Raw genomic sequence first — 16,175 nt, forward strand, 5'->3', positions numbered from 1 at the left:
TTGATTATGGTTGTTTGTAACCTTGAATATGGCTCCAGTGTCTCTGTGAAGCCATGTTCATTGACCGCCTTGATAAAATTTATATCACTGGTGCCATGTGATATTTGTTCAAGTTTGTCTAGCATGTAATATCCGATAAGGGTAAAATACAAACATGGAAGACTTGTCTCCTTACTCCTCAAAACACAACTAAGTATAAATATACAATAGCCACCGACATGATGTTAGGGGAGTACTTCATCTTCCATTTCCGAGCGATGAACTATTGGTTTCCTAATTTTAAGGTAGTCATTAGCCAGGATTTCATAGTGCCCACTCACTCCTCCGGTTTAGGGTGACACCTGCACTGATAGATGGTTAGATAGTTCCTCCTTAGTTTCTCCCTTGGAGTATTTAGACCATGGTTAGTAGAGCTTGGCTTTACCATTGGCATGGAAAAATTAAATTAAATCAGATGAACCGTTCTTCGGCGGACTGATTATCTTTGTCGGATGGTACGGATAGATCCTTGAGACAATATGAGAGTTTTAGGGGTGGAGAGAGGAAGTGGACCGACAACAGTAGGCAGAATCAATTCAATCTCATTTTTAAGGATCTGGAACAAATTAGCTATTAATAAACCTCCACTAGTCTGCGCCCAAGGCCACACAAAGTCACAAACACCACGCACTTTCCGTGTCATTTCCCACCCGCCACCCCGAAAGAGTTTAAGGCGTACTCTGGACCCGTAAAGGAATGAAGGGAAGAAATTGGAAGAAAAAAATACCGGTCGTGCTCCAAGGCCCAAGCTGACTGTAAGTGAATGTACCTGAAAACACACGCAAGGAGAACAAACAACCTATTATTTGCCCTTGCCATGTCACTCTTTCGACCCATCTTCCACCCTCACTCAGTCATTCGTTAATCCTTGGTCATTCCTTATTATTCTTATTCTTCTTTTTCTTGTCCTGCCCATTCCTGAACCTCTCCAGTTTTAAAATCAAAACGGAGAGCTTCATTCGTTCCTTACAACCCCCCTGTTTGTTTTCTTGATGTTATTGGTTTTTCGGTATTCTCAGACCACATTCCTTTCTTGACTCCTTTTCTAGCATTATTCGCGTGCCTCGTGTTGATACATCGAACTCCTTAAAAATAGAACCATTTCGTATCGTCCGATCGTTCTGCTTATTCCCCTCTTTTCACCATCATTGTTGGGCAAGGACAACTCAAAAACCCTAATCATCTAGCGACCCTCTACAGTGCGGCCTGTCGTCGCGCTCCTGGACAATGAGGAACCCCTCACTGTTTAGGCCTGCGACGGCTGGCTTGTCGACAGCCCTCTACTTGGGCTCTCTACTTCAATTGTCCCCCGCCTTGGGACTATCATTTACACCGGTCGCACAACCCGATTTGCAACTGAGCCCCCTAGGACGGGTCGCCCTAACCGGAGACTTCGATGCGGTCTCATTTTACTCGTACAAGGAACAGTCGGAGACGGCCTCGGTGAACAATGGTTCCCAATCTATTCTGACGCCGCTCCCGGATGGCATCCTAACGACGCTGTCAACTTCCGATGCTTACATTCGTGCAATGTGCCCGTTCACGCAAAAGGATGGAACGTACGCGGGGGTTTTTGTCGGCGGCAATTTTACAAGCCTCGGAGGAGTAGAAACCCAAGGCGCAGCATTGTTTGACCCCGAGACGAAGAAAGTGACGGCTCTACCCGGTCTGTCGGGGTCTGTTTCTGCGGTACTGTGCGACAAGGATACGAATAGCGTGTATGTTGGCGGGGATTTCAAATACGGAAATACATCGAATGCTGTGGCGTGGGTTGGCGATGAAGGCTGGAAGAGCTTGGTCTTTGGTGGATTCAACGGTCCCGTTACCTCGATCTTGAAGAGCGACGATCATATTATTTTCGGCGGCTCCTTCGACGGCATTGGTAACTCGACATCATCCAAGAAAAACCAGCAAATCGTCAACCTCCAGAACGCTACAATTTCCTCTGACGCGGTCTCCAGCAGAAGTGGCTACAGTGATCCTCGAAACATCATCTGCCAGACGAGCGGGGAAGATGGTGAAGGGAAAACATGGCTGTTAGAGGACAACTCCCCTGGTTTCTGGCGTGCCGACATGCGGTTCGGATACAATCCCACCAAGATCCGCATATACAACACCCACTTGGAGGGAAGAGGCACCAAGACCTTTTTGCTCAGAAGGTTACCGGACAATGGCATTATGAACCTGACCTATACCGACCCAGATACTGCGAAAGATGTCTACTGCGACCAGGACTGCTCACTCTCTAATAGTACTGACGAGAAATATCGGGAATTTGAATTCGTGAACAGTGTTGGCATGAAGGGATTCCAGTTAGAAATCAAGTCTTGGTACGGAGATGGCGCTGGCCTCAATGGAATACAGCTTGTGCAGAACGGTACGTTGATTGATTGCACTTGATCCAGTCGAAGTTCTGATTGCTAATGATGCATCAAGATATTTTCGCCTATGCGATCAATGATTTCAACGAACCTACATGTGCGGACCTCAAATACCCATCTAAGGCGACACAGACAGGGTCTTGGACTACGACTGAATCGGGTCAGAGTCAATCCGACTATCTGACGGCCAGTATCACCGACTCTACTGCATCTGATACTTCTGTTGTGTTCGAGCCGGACGTCAAACAATCAGGAAACTATTCCGTTGTTGTTTACACTCCCGGATGCACACAGGACGGCACTTGTGGCTCGCGCGGAGTGGTCAACGTAACCGCCACCCTCAAAAGCAACAGTAAATCGACCGAGCCTATCCAAAAGACGATCCATCAGACAAACTTGAACGACAAATATGACACCCTTTACACCGGACATGTGGATTCCAGTGATGGCTCTTTCCGGCCCAGCGTAATCTTAACTCCGGTAGCAGGCCAGGGTGATGTGACCATCGTCGCCTCCAGGGTCAGGTTTGCGCTCATCCGGGCATCCGACGGGCTAGATGGGGAGCTGAACGGATTGTATGACTTTGACCCTGCTGCGAAAACTACCAGTTCCAATTTTACCGAGTCTGCGGTTAACCGAGCTGGGCTTCAATTAGATGAGAATGCCACCGTAAGAAGCTTGGCTATCCATGACGGCGTGATGTATGCTGGTGGAAACTTCTCGAGCTCGGGGATCATGAACATACTGTCCCTGAAGGGCGAGACAAATGCGACAGGCCTGCAGCAAGGTGGTTTGAACTCGGAAGTGTCTTCGATGACGGTATTGGATGATATTCTCTATGTTGGTGGCAACTTCACCGATACTTCTGACCGTAGCAATAGCGATTTGAAACATGTCGCAGCTTATTCTTTCGGCTCTAAGGCGTGGACCGCGCTGGGAGGAGGCGTCAATGGGCCTGTGCACAAGGTCATCCCACTTACGCTCAACGTCTCCGCCGGAATCAACGAGACGACCATCGGTGTGAGCGGCGATTTCGATCAGTTGCTCGCCTTCGACGACAATACCTTGGTTAACGTCACCGGCTTCGCAATTTGGGTTCCGTCGAAGAAGAATTGGTTACAGAATCTGAACGTCACCCAGATGGCCTTCGCTGGCCAGTTGTCAGCTTGCACTAAGGTGGATAACAGTACTGTTATTGCCGGGACTCTCTCTTCCGCAGGGATTGCTGCAGCAGGTGCTGCGGCCCTCCTCCATGACGGTCCGTTGAGCATCAAGCCGCTGTTCGCGAACGCCAATTTCACTGGTGAAACTTACACTGGGATTTATGACACGAAGTCCAACCGCAACCTCACCATTGTAGGAGGCCACTTTACAACCACGGGCACTGACGGATCTTCTGTGAAGAATCTTGCACTGCTCGACGGCAAGGCGGGTACTGTCAAGGGCCTGGGAACCGATATTGACAACAACTCTACGTTCTTGGCCTTGACTGCCTGGAAGGACAAACTGTACGCTGGCGGAAATGTCTCTGGTACTTTCGAAGACTATATCTTGAATGGGTTTGTCGTATATGACCTTGAGAATGGGACCATTGCTCAGAAGCAGCCCCCACGATTCACAGGCGATGCAGCGACCGTCAATTCTATCGCCGCTCGTCCTGACGCGGACGAGATCTATTTCGGCGGCCAGTTCGAGAAGGCCGGAGCCCTTCCTTGCCCGGGGGTCTGTTTTTGGGACGCTACCGACCAACAATGGAACAGACCTGGTGTACTCTCTGGTAACGTGTTGGCACTGAAGTGGATATCCAATCAGAAGCTGCTGGCAATCGGCAACCTCACCGTCGACGGGAATACTTCCGCGATTGCAACGTATAACCCGAAGAAGCAGACCTGGGAATCTTGGACCATTGCAGCTGATCTTCCGGGAACCGTGACTGCTTTCACCCCAGCTAGTGTGGACGTGTCCACATTCTGGCTGGCAGGGGTTTCCACGAACGGCTCCAGTTACCTTGCCAACTATGACGGTTCAAAATTCCAATATCCTGGAGATCTCTTTGATCATGGTACCACGATTCGTAACCTTGAAGTGCTTTCCCTCACGAAAGATCATTCTGGGGTTGATGTTCTGCACAACGACCAGGTTCTCCTAGTCACCGGCCAATTAGTGATCCCTAACTTTGGGAATGCGTCCGCAGCACTCTTCAACGGAACCGAGTTGACCCCATTCATGCTTAGCTCGAATGCGGATGGCCAACCAGGCAGCATGGCTCAGCTATTCTACGAGAATGATAATCCTTACAGCAGCGAAGGTAAGCCTTTCCCTTTCTTACTCATTTAGACAATTAGGTGCTTCTGAATACTAACTTGTGCAGTTGGGAAACACCACTCCAATGGGATTGTAGTCTTAATCTCATTCTGCTGTGCACTTGGCGCTGTGTTCTTGATTGTCATTGCCGGGGTGATCTTTAATAAGATCCAGCGGCGTCGTCAGGGCTACATGCCAGGACCACAGGCGTACGGGACCGATCGGCCTTCCAGCATGCGGCGGCTGCCTCCGGAGTACCTGTTCAGCACTCTCAAGGCACCGAACCCGGGCACGCCGGCGATCTGAACGCCGGAGTGCCGATCCGTCCCTCGCATCGCATCTAAACTGGACTTCCTTTTGACCACTCAGACCGGCGTTCTTGGGCAGAAAACCGTCTTATACCCGTACATTTAATTCGTTTTATGCTTTGCATCTCTACTATTTTAGTTGTTCTTTTCTCTCCGGGCTTATCCCGGATGATGCGCTGTTCACTTCTTTTGCCTTGAGGTGCTTCGGCATCCTCTCGTGTTTGATCTACCTTTGACCCGACTCGGACTTGTCTATATAATTCTTGGTCGGTCGCGTCATTTTCTTTCATGAACCCCCTTGTTGTTGATGTTTGTACTATAGTCTTTCCCTGGGGTACCCGCCGGGGGGATACCAGGAGGCCATGTACATAGCTCCCGCGCGAGATCGCGGTAATGACAATCATGCTCGTTTTCTGCAAATCGAGACGGTTGGTTTCCGGTATCCACCTTGGCCATTGGCACGCTGGGTTCGCTTGATTTTCTCCGAGACAGCTGGAGATACTAAGTTAAGTAAAAAAGTGGAGCCCACCTCGGATTGTTGGATCTAGCGTGGGATGAGATTGGCGGAAGAACAATTGAAAGGACACACAGCCATCTTGCTGTACCAATGACACTGGTCCGTGATTCTAGTTTGACGTTTTAATCCACTATGTCATCGCGTGAACACGCTGATCGTGAGGTCATGGTGCAGAGGGGATCGAATGAGCTGTGGCGGGTGTTTGGGGAGGGTTTAACTAGTCCAGAGTACGGTGTAAGTAACGAGGAACTAAAAGAAACGGAACCGACTAAGAGGACGGGCACGGATGGAGCTATCCGTGGTTTGGGTATCGTGGCATCGTTTGGGGCGTCATTCGCGCTTGTCAGTGGACGGGAGTTAGCGCTTAACCCATTGAGAAATTACTCGGACTGTATCCACTATGGAATGATCGCTGGGAAGGGAACATGCCAAAATGGAACAAGATTGAAGGGAAATTACGGCAGCGGTGGAGAGGGTACGTGGGGAGGTTTTGGTTTTGAATTGAATTTTTCATTGACAGCCAATTTCGAAGGAAAAGAATCGAAAAGATTGCCGATCGATTCAATATTAGATGTATCTAATCTTAGATGTACATACGGATGGGATGGATCGTACAGACGACGTAAGTCAGTACTAATGTATGTATTTACCGTACTCGGTATGGTAAAGCTCAGCTCTCATCCCCAGGTCCCAAAAACCCCAACTCCTGCATTTTCCCCCTCAACTTCTCTCCCCCGCAAGGACGCAGCGACCACACTACCAACGCCGGAGGAATACAAACTCCGACCTCCCTGCCAATGTGAATCGCCGATGAGGATCCGGTCTAGACTGTTTCCTGCCTAGTGAGACTCCATTTGGGGGGCCTCAGTGGCTCATTTCCATTCCCCGCTTTCTCTTTTGATCTTGTCTTTTTTTTTTTTTTTCTGCCCTTTTCCGCTTCGCTTGTCGCCAAGTCGCAAATGGGGGAAAAATATTACGGAACGGATCTCCTTTCTTGGGCGAAGGTTCACCTTCGATCATTGCCGATGGTCGATTACCTACATTCTTCCCGTTCCTCTCTTCAACTTCCCTCGCCTGAACTCCCCCTTTCATATCCCCTTCCAGCCCTTTTGACATCCCCCCTTTCCAAAATTAGTATCTGCTCAGTGAGTTTCGGTTTGGGACTAGTGAATCTCCTTCGACTATCAATCTATCTTCGCCCCGGTTATATTGTTGGTCCACACCCGCTATTCGGATGCTGCACCTTCACCGTCGACGTTACCATCCGGTATGCGATCCCGCACAGGCTGGTACGTGGCCCCCAGCTTTGTCTATAATAAGAAAAAAGAAAAAAAAAAGATATAGATTATACCAAATACAATATCTATCTACAACATGCCTATGTCCACGCAAAGAGATTTATTTTCTTTCTCCCGTCATCTTTCTGCTCTTTGTCGTGAGTAAGGCAAAAGATGATCAGTAACTGACTTGTCCGCTTCGTGTCATGCAGCTTAACGTGTCGTACTCGAAAACTCAAGTGTACGTTGTTCGCGCTTTCTTCCCTTAGCGGTTACGATCATGGAATGCGAAGGACTAAGACCAAGTGATGGATAGGTGATGAGCAAAAGCCCGAGTGTTCGCAGTGTCGCAAAGGCGGCAGAGAATGCCGCCCCAGCGAAGGGATCGTTTTCCGCCATCAGCAAAATGCCTCGATGAATAAGGACCCGGATGATTCCACCGGTGGACGGGGCACGTTGAAAGGCTTCTACTCGTACAAGAACACTTTTGATGAAGATAGTGTATGGTTGGATATCCCGAAACATGGTATGGGCACACCTCCCCGGGAAAGCGATTTGCATAGCCCTGCAGTGATGCGCGCACGGTGGTGTCTGCGAGAGACGGTTTGACTGACGGACTTACCTCGGTAGTTATCTTTGTCGACAACTCCGATCCGTATGTGGAAGACCTCGAAGCCGCCTTGGGAGAGTCGGAAGCGGCTATCCTCGCTGCGAATGCACAGAATCGACACTGGAACGCTCAGCGGGCCATATCTTTGGACGGAGAGACCCAGGGTTTGAAAGCGCTATCGGCGGCAGCCGCCCACGACCAACTCCCGTATACCTCTTTGAATATGGATCAACAGCCTTTAGCCACCCCTGACAGTGGCGTAGCGTTTAATGCGGTTCCAGCCACCACTGTGACGACTGGCCCTTCGCCGAACCCGACATGTAATGCGACACCCGGTCAACCATCTCCACCGGTTTCGATTTCGCCCTCTAACAGCACCAATAATAATATCAACTTCCTTCTTAATCCCTCTCAATCTCTTTCTCCGCAGACGGACCCTAATCTGCAGTATGCAACGACACGTAGAAGCTCTTCGCTAACCGCAAGATCGGTAGCGTCGCGAGGTGTGGGCACTGTTGAATCCAAGCCGGACATACCGGTGGAGACCGACCGTGAAATCATGTTCCTATTGAGGCATTTCTCCGAGTCGCCGGGGCTCTGGTAAGTTCTGTGGATTCGCTTGATGCTGTGCCAGACCGTTAATATGTGGTGATAGGATGGATTTATTCGACCTTGGGACATATTTCGCATCATACGTGCCGGCCAAAGCACGGTCCAATCCCCTGCTGCGATACGCCGCTTGTGCGTACGCCGCGAAGCAGTTGGGCCGGGTCAAAGGCGCGAGACCCCCTGCCGGTGAATTTGCCTCCACACAGTCTCTCATGCGACGAGGACCGGATTCGAAGAACGTAGACTGGATCTGGCATGGCGCGAAGTATTATGAAAAAGCCATTCAGCTGCTGATGAAGGAGTTGCAGCCTGACAAAGGCCCCGCACCACTCAGCACCCCCGAGGCATTTGGCCAGTGGCAGGCGGCCGAACTGTCGGAGAGTAATGACCCCAATAACCCACGAAAGCGCCGAAGGCGTTACTCAGAGAGTCGATTTTCAAATGGGGTCCACTCGGATGAAGTCCTTGCGGCAACGGCCATCTTGTCTGTATATGAATTCCTGGATGCCACTGGCCCGGCATGGAATCGACACCTGAGTGGAGTTAAATCTTTGCTGGATGTGGCAGAGGTTGGCATGATGCCCCTTGAGCAACACCCTTCACCCGGAGAAGCGCTGCCGCAGCCGTTGAAGAGAGCCGGTCTTTCCAAGGCCCGAAGGGCCACCTTTTGGAACTTTGCCCGGCAAGATTACCTGGCGGCCTGTAAGTGTATCCCGGATGCCTTTCGGCGATCTTGGCGACGTCTAGACTCTAACCCGCGTATTGTAGTCATCAATGAGTGTAACACCAGGCTCAATACCGATGACCTGGTACTTTGGACTGAAGCTGGTCTTCAGATAGATAACATGGGCTTCATAATTCCTAGTAATTCAAACGCCGCCGGTTATCCTGAAGGTGATGATGTCATGAAGGAAGACCTCATCGGGAATGGCCTTATATGGATTCTTTCCAAGATCATTAATTTCATCAGCTCGGGGGACAATCTGCAGTTGGCGAGCGGTCCCGTCAACACCGGGCCCCTGGGTATTTCGCAGCAGGTTTTGCTCGAGCGGTGGTATCGCCTGGAAACCGAGCTGGATGTTTGGTACAACGGTCTCCCTGATACCTTCTGGCCCTGCGCGCGGCTGGAGCACCCTTTGCAGAAAGATGGCGATGGTGACGGTGACGGATCTGCTTTGTCTGAGATCTGGTACAGCATTCCCGTATGCTCGTCAGCTATGCAGCATTACCACATGGCCCGTATTTTGCTTTTGATCAACAAACCGCATGAGTCGACTAGTAGACGGAGTACGATCACCAACCGGCTTAATTCGTATCGTTCCATCGAGAGTGAGATCCGATTTCATAGTCGTGAAATCGTAGGTATCTCGATGGGTCATCCGGAAGGCTCGGTCCGGATCAACTCTCTCCAGCCATTGTTCGTTAGCGGTCAATGTCTCACCGAGCCTCGCGAACGTGAGATGGTTTTACATTTGCTGCGTGGCATAGAGTTTGACCTTGGCTGGGCCACTGAGTATCGCGTAAAGCAATTGTTGCGGGAGTGGGGCTGGGATGAGCAAGCTAAGGTCGGGGTTCCTTGATCTCGCCATGACTGCCGTTATTTCAGTCTTCAGCTCTATCAAGGCCCAAGTAAATTTTACTTGGGTGTTGTCGCCGCAGGCTCTGCGCTGCCCCTGCGTCGACCATAACTGATGGTCACAAATGCCACGAGAGATGCGGCTTTATGTCGGTCAAGGACCGGCAAACACCTCACCCGGCCGGGCGTCTGGATGATATCTTTTTGGACCGACCCAAACGCCCATGGCCGCGTCCACCCTTGGGGGAGGCTATATTTCACTTCTGCGATTGCCTTGGATGCTTGTTTCGATGATTTGATGATACCACTGTATATGTACCTTTGCGATAATTTGCCCGATTAGTCTGGGGTTGGATCTTGCGTGTGCATGAGACCAAGAGTGAATAATGATATCCTTTTATGATTTGGGTTTTCTAGTTTGGCAGTGATTTCTCTTGCGTTGGAGCATCGTTCTTTTTTACCCACTGGTCAACCGTTGGATAAACCAGTCACCACCTGTATAAATTAGTTGAAACATATGGCAGAATAGATGGAGAAGTCGAAGTTGGCACGGAGGCACAAAAAAAAAAGATCTTCACAGAGTTTTGAATTTTCCTTTTTTTGAACTTATTTTTTTTTTGTGGGGAATGTCCTCCAGAAAGAAAGAACAATACCTGGGTATGATCTTCACACGACTGGGGAGAACAGGGAAGGTTTTGTTGACCATGGACTCGGCTGAGTTGCCTGAGGATGAAGCAACTCCCGAGGGCATCCGCACGTGTCAACTACCCGTTTAAGTTTCCACGCCAATAACTTGGCATTAAGCCCTATCCAAACGGGACCGAATAGACTTTTTTTTCGGCTTTCACTGAGATCCTGGTGGATGCTCGTCGGATGTGGGCTCGGCTTAAGGAGGAAGGTTTTCTCTTTTTTTCCGTCTTGCTCGCTGGGGTCTTGAAGCGTCGAAGGGGTTCTGTCTGCATTAGTTCGGCCTATCAAGTATCTCGACTGCAACTGCAGAAGACCATCTTTCGTCACCATGGAAGGTCTTCCGATCAGGCAGGCCCCGCAACCTTGCCCTGACGAAAAAATCTGGTTCTCTGAACCTCATACCGTCATCAACCCGCAATGATCTTCAGGATCGTGAGGATCTTCCTTTTTTGCCTTCCGCTTCGGGCGGCAAGGCGGGTTTCCCCATCCGATCGTCCCGGGCTTCACCGTTCCTCAAATGTTGCCAACTGGGAGTCAACAGTCAGGAAAGTTTCCCGATTCCGTAGAATATTCCTCGGAGACGGCGATTGTCTGTCCTCTGATGCAACCTGCGAATTGCTCTGTACATTCAGTCTCTGGAAAAGAAGATCAATGTCGATCGCCCTGAAAAAAGGCTCATGGTTCACCGTCGGAAATGAACCCAAGAAATTCACGGGTGGATTGGGGGACGGGCTTTGCCATTTTAGCAGACCCCGGGTCAACACGGATGCAAACGCAGTGTTAGTTTACTCATTGTGCTTGTCTGTCGCTGGGGTCTCGCTGGGGCTATCGGACTGGCACTCTGGGGTTCCTTGTTCCTCTGCAGCAGTACCCACAGGTGGGCCTTGAGGTCATCGCAACCGAGGATATGCCAGGATAATAACCTGCTTGTGGAGTGTGACGTATGTTCACGATTTGTTGACTGACCTCACTACATAATAGATGAAAGCGATCCGAACCGTTTTTCACATGGTGCCGAGAGATGATTCTCGCATCGCTTGCCTTGAGTCCTGATCGACGCGACAGACATCGCCCCCAGGCTGCATGGCACAGTTGCCGCCCACCGCTACCTTCCAAATAGAACCCCACCGTCATTTGTTCGATGGGGCTTCAAATATATGAGTTGTCACAACCGATCCTCGGCTACCTTACCCCGACAATTGAGGATCTGGGGGTGGCGTACTGTTATTTTATGGGTCGCCGACCCTCCAGTAGACGGCGATCAACGGCGGTAAAACTCAGATGTCTGAATTGGAAAAGTAACGCGGCTGGCGAGGGGAACTTGTGATTTTCCGTATAGAACTGTTATAGATGAGCCCAAGGAGGGCTGTAGGGCGAATGAACCAGTCTCAACCGTTCAAATAAACTAAGGGGCAACTCGACCGTGTAAATGCCAAGGATCCCCGTCTGCTCAGAAGCTTAGGGTTAGATCACAGGAAGCTTCCTGATAATAGACTTTACTCAAGCTCACGCTCAGGACCTCTTGGTAGAGGTCACTAGTTAGGTCCATGGTTGTCGGAACCATCCACTTTATCTTAACGCTATCCCACCCCGTAAAGTTGGCAATTTATTGACTCTTTTCATTTCGAATTTTGTCAGATACATTATGGAAATATCACCCGAAATAATAAATATCCCCCTCGCGGATAACGACCGAAACTATGATATAGTGTAGGGTACTATCTATCAACAACACCTAAATAATTATCTAATGTCCTGATAACCCAATAACAAGCACTGACCGTCGGATAATCAAGCACTATTATCAGAACTGAGTACAGTGAGTACATAATATGGATTTGAAAAACCCAGAATGAGAGAAAGAAAGCGAAAAAGAAAAAAAAAAAATCCCCGGGGCCTGAAAGCGCAGCACAGTGGTGCCAAGATATGATACTAAATTGTTGATGTAAATTTTGAATGTATTCATTAACGACCATTCTGCCATTCTATCGGAAGTTGCTTCATGGTATAAAGTAACTGGGTAAAAAGGAGATACGCGTGAAATTATAATCTAGCGCGAATAGAATATCTATAGTATCATTCCATTTTCACCACTGAAGTAAAAAGTAATAAAAGCGAGCCACAATTGGTACAAAAGCGCCGTTGACTTCCTTTGCACTCACTACCGTAACCGACCTCGCATTCGTTTGGTTAGTATAACGTATTTCCCGGGCGAGTGGGCCACACGGGCGAGCGGGCCACCTCCGCTCCGATCCTACCTCTAGCTGAGATTGTAGGGCCTATATCAACCAAACAATTGTATTTCTATATAAGAACTAATTACTAAGTGGATTAGGACATCTAACCCTAGTATGTCCCCGAATATGATAATTAGAACACTGCGGTGGCGCTTGTATGCGCTGCCTAACTGTAGAAAGCGCTGGATCTATAGGGATAGTGTCCTGGGCTTTCTGAATCTTATTCTCGTGCTGGAAGCGCTCTAAGCTCTCTTGAATAGCTGAGCCCTCTTCAATAGCTAGCTGTCTAGTAGACTACTTTTGCTTTTGACCTTTCCATTTATTTTCAGTACAATATTTGTGTATTTCATCCCGTGCAAGAACAAGCTTATTAAGTGTTAATTTATGATCTTTAATAATCTTGTCTAATTGTGTTTCTAGCAAAGGTAAAGAACTGTAGGTATGTTCTTTAAGCAGTTTTCTTGCTGCTGATGCCTGCTTCTCTAGCTGCCTAGTAGTATAGGGTGTTTTAGGCGCTGAATTAGTTGACCGACTGCCAGGTGGTGTAGGGGTTTTTAGTCGGATATCTAACTTGCTAAGTACCCTATCAGGATCAAATAGAACTAGACCAGTGCCTGCAAAGCTATTCTAAATATTTTTTACTGTAAAAGTGCTTTTGCGAGCTTCTGGTAAGATTTTTAGAAAATTAATTTTATCAATATAATTGACTCCTAAGTGTGCTTTCTGCTCCACTAAGCTCCCGTACGCGCCTTTTAGAGACCGAAAACAGTCTATATCTAAAGGCTGGAGCTTATTAGAAGAGTGTGCAGGTATGTAGATAGGAATAATATTATTCTCACTGCAGATTTGGTTAAATTGAGGTATAAGATGGCTGCCATGGCTATCAAGAACTAGAAGGCGGTATTTCCCAGTTGTATAACCAGTAGTTACAGGAATAAAGAGATTTTTAAGCCAGCGAAGACCTATCTCATCAGAAGTCTATTTATTAGGACTAACTTTAATCCTGCTATTAGATAGGAGCTTGTTGTTTTGATACCAGTCCTCTATATAGACCTTCCCTTTAAAGATAATACAGGGAGGAAGTACCCAACCAGTGGAGTTGATACACTCAATAGAAGTAACCCATTCCCGATTGCCTGGCTGTATAAGAAGCGGTTTCCTATAGTAATTAGCTCTAGTAACTACTTGAGCAGTAGTTACTAGACCCATAGCGAAGCCAGTTTTATCGAAATTGTAGATATCTTTCTGTGCAATTCTATGTTGTATTATAGTGATCTGTACGCGGTCAAATCACTCCTTAATAACTCTAGGATCTTTGTATTTTGCACGTCGATAATCATAGTGTCGAGAATAGCGGGTTTTTATTTTATTACGTCGTTTAATAAAGCTAGAGACCCAGTTCTTTCCAATAGTCTAAATAGATACTGTACCGCGCAGTAAGAAGAATATTGGCCATTTCTTATATATAGGATGGTCGGGGAGGTGCTCCATGTCGATCTAGTGATAGAATCCATTGTACAAGCGAGTCCTCTTCATTCTGGGTTAATTTATGGCTGTTGGCGCGTGTTTCTGCGCGTGAAGTGATCCTATTAAGTCGTTGTTGGAGAGTTGTGCGAGGAATATTATAGACATGCGCTGCTTCACGAATATTGTAAATCTTCTGTTTTTTTAAAGCAGAAATAGCAAGCAGTAGACTTCCCTCCTGCTTAGCTAAGTCTCTTGAATTTTGACGCCCTTTTGGAGGCATGGTTGATGGTTGAATTGAGTGAGGCAATAAAACGCGTAAATTTTTAATGAGGTGGCCCGCTCGCCCGTGTGGCCCACTCGCCCGGGAAATACGTTAGAGGATTGGGGGTTTAGGTAAGCAGGCTGATGATGCCCTCGGGGCACTAAAATTGCAGTACAATGTAAGAAGACCATACCCGATCTGGGTGACCTACGCAGTACTCATGGGAACTAAAATTGCAGTACAGTGTAAGAAGACTATACCTGATCTGGGGTAACCTACAGAGTACTACTAGATAGCGGGAGGTATTAAGTTAATTCCGATTTGTGGAAGAATACTCGTACTGAGTACCCGGCATGTACCAAGTACTCGTGAGAACTAAAATTGCAGTGCTGGCACAAGTTGACGGGCCTGGTGCTGGCATCCACAGTAGAGACTGCGGGATGCTAACGTGTTATCCTCTGGAAATTGGATTGGTAGGCTCCACCCTGACTGAAAATGGCATGAGATGATACCTCGGGGGAACTAAAAGTGCAGTGTTGTGCTCGGGGCATAGTTGCAACTCAGCATACCAGGCAGAGCGGCTTAGACTATATAATGCCGGTAGAGATAGTTTATCACGGTCCTTTAGGGGAACTAAAATTGTAATATATTGACAGTTGTTACAATTCTTTGTAGTGGGTCCCTACTGTACGATAATATATTCTGTTCAGTGGGAAATACCGGGAATGGTATGTGATGAGGGGTTATAAAAGTGCAGTGTAAGTTGGAAGAAAACCACTAGGATTGCAGTAGAACAAATTGGCCCACATGGTGTTGGACATAATTTCCCGAGTCATTGTTCGGGATTTCTTGGTAGTAATCTTACGAGGTACTGGTTTTCTTTGTACTGGAACTGAGAGGGTAATGTAACTCAGTGGTCTTTGCCTAATTTCCTTCGTCTGTTGCCTGAGGCAAGACTAGGGCTGAGATCTGGGGAAGGATAGAATAATTATCGAGAGAAAACTTTTCCTGTATACACAATACTGACCCTAATGACGATTAGAGTGATTTATCCAGCAGACAATGTCTCTGGGGAACTAAATTGCAGTGTAGTGACCCACAGCTCAGATTCAGGTTTGATCTGGGTGGCTTAGACAGGTATATATTCCGATTGGTAGAAGAGGACCTGGTATAACCACTCGCAGGGGCTAAAATTGCAGTGCGCACTCGTATCCAAGTCGTCCTCTTAGTGAGACAGCTAAGTAAACCAATGTACCTAAGTGTTTGCTGAACAAATGCCATGTTGGTAGTTTACAGAACAGGGTTTGAGGGAGCAAATGAAATCTACTTGAACTGGTTGTGTATCTGAAATCGATCTTCTATCGCGCAATATATTTTAGCCTCAAGACAAGTCTCTGTGTATGTAGACACATGCCTTGGAAGGCTGCCTTTTGTCTTCTTCTTATTTTACGGAGAGGCTGAAGCAGATACTGTTTGGCGAGAATAAGCCCCCATGAGACTAAATTTACAGTGCAGTAGTCAGCAAAAGCGGCCACTCAGTCAGCGGCCAATCTTGCACTGTTTTCCCATTGGCAGATATTCAAGCCGGCGTACAACTACAACCCCTCCTTTACACTAAAATTGCAGTGCGATGAGGTAAATAGTGATAAGTGTTTGGGCAGACAGTCCCTCCCTCGCAGGGACTTAAAGTGCAGTACAGTGGCAAATTTTAGCGTCGGTTTGACCACAAGCGCATCTTTTTCAAGTGGTTCTTGGTGGTCTGTTGGCCAATGATGCAGAGTAGTAAATGTGTACCCATACGAGGCTCTTCGAGTTGGTAATCTCTCGCAGGGACTAAAAGTGCAGTACAGTGGCAAACTTTGGCGTCGATATCCGCAAGCACATCTTCTTCCAAGTGA

General features: G+C 48.0%; 3 protein-coding genes across 3 annotated transcripts; all 3 read left to right on the top strand.

Annotated features, from left to right (window-relative positions):
• Nucleotides 1–1,085: 1,085 nt before the first annotated feature.
• Nucleotides 1,086–5,047, top strand: BDV27DRAFT_13364 (putative cellular morphogenesis protein (Rax2)). The gene is made up of 3 exons (XM_032068138.1): nt 1,086–2,416; nt 2,476–4,728; nt 4,792–5,047. Exons 1-3 carry the CDS (start codon nt 1,267–1,269, stop codon nt 5,028–5,030), a joined length of 3,642 nt encoding a protein of 1,213 aa, XP_031925967.1. The 5' UTR covers nt 1,086–1,266; the 3' UTR covers nt 5,031–5,047.
• Nucleotides 5,048–6,543: 1,496 nt separating this feature from the next.
• On the top strand, nt 6,544–10,202 carry BDV27DRAFT_130779 (uncharacterized protein). The gene is made up of 6 exons (XM_032067494.1): nt 6,544–6,838; nt 7,039–7,067; nt 7,143–7,352; nt 7,457–8,036; nt 8,092–8,747; nt 8,814–10,202. The coding sequence occupies exons 1-6, from the start codon at nt 6,819–6,821 to the stop codon at nt 9,623–9,625; spliced, it is 2,307 nt and encodes a 768-aa protein (XP_031925968.1). The 5' UTR covers nt 6,544–6,818; the 3' UTR covers nt 9,626–10,202.
• Nucleotides 10,203–10,325: 123 nt separating this feature from the next.
• On the top strand, nt 10,326–11,618 carry BDV27DRAFT_130786 (uncharacterized protein). The gene has a single exon (XM_032067495.1). The coding sequence runs from the start codon at nt 10,729–10,731 to the stop codon at nt 11,197–11,199; it is 471 nt and encodes a 156-aa protein (XP_031925969.1). The 5' UTR covers nt 10,326–10,728; the 3' UTR covers nt 11,200–11,618.
• The last annotated feature ends 4,557 nt before the right edge of the window (nt 11,619–16,175 follow it).

The sequence above is a fragment of the Aspergillus caelatus genome (assembly GCF_009193585.1).
Source record: "Aspergillus caelatus strain CBS 763.97 unplaced genomic scaffold BDV27scaffold_128, whole genome shotgun sequence".
Taxonomy (NCBI): domain Eukaryota; kingdom Fungi; phylum Ascomycota; class Eurotiomycetes; order Eurotiales; family Aspergillaceae; genus Aspergillus; species Aspergillus caelatus.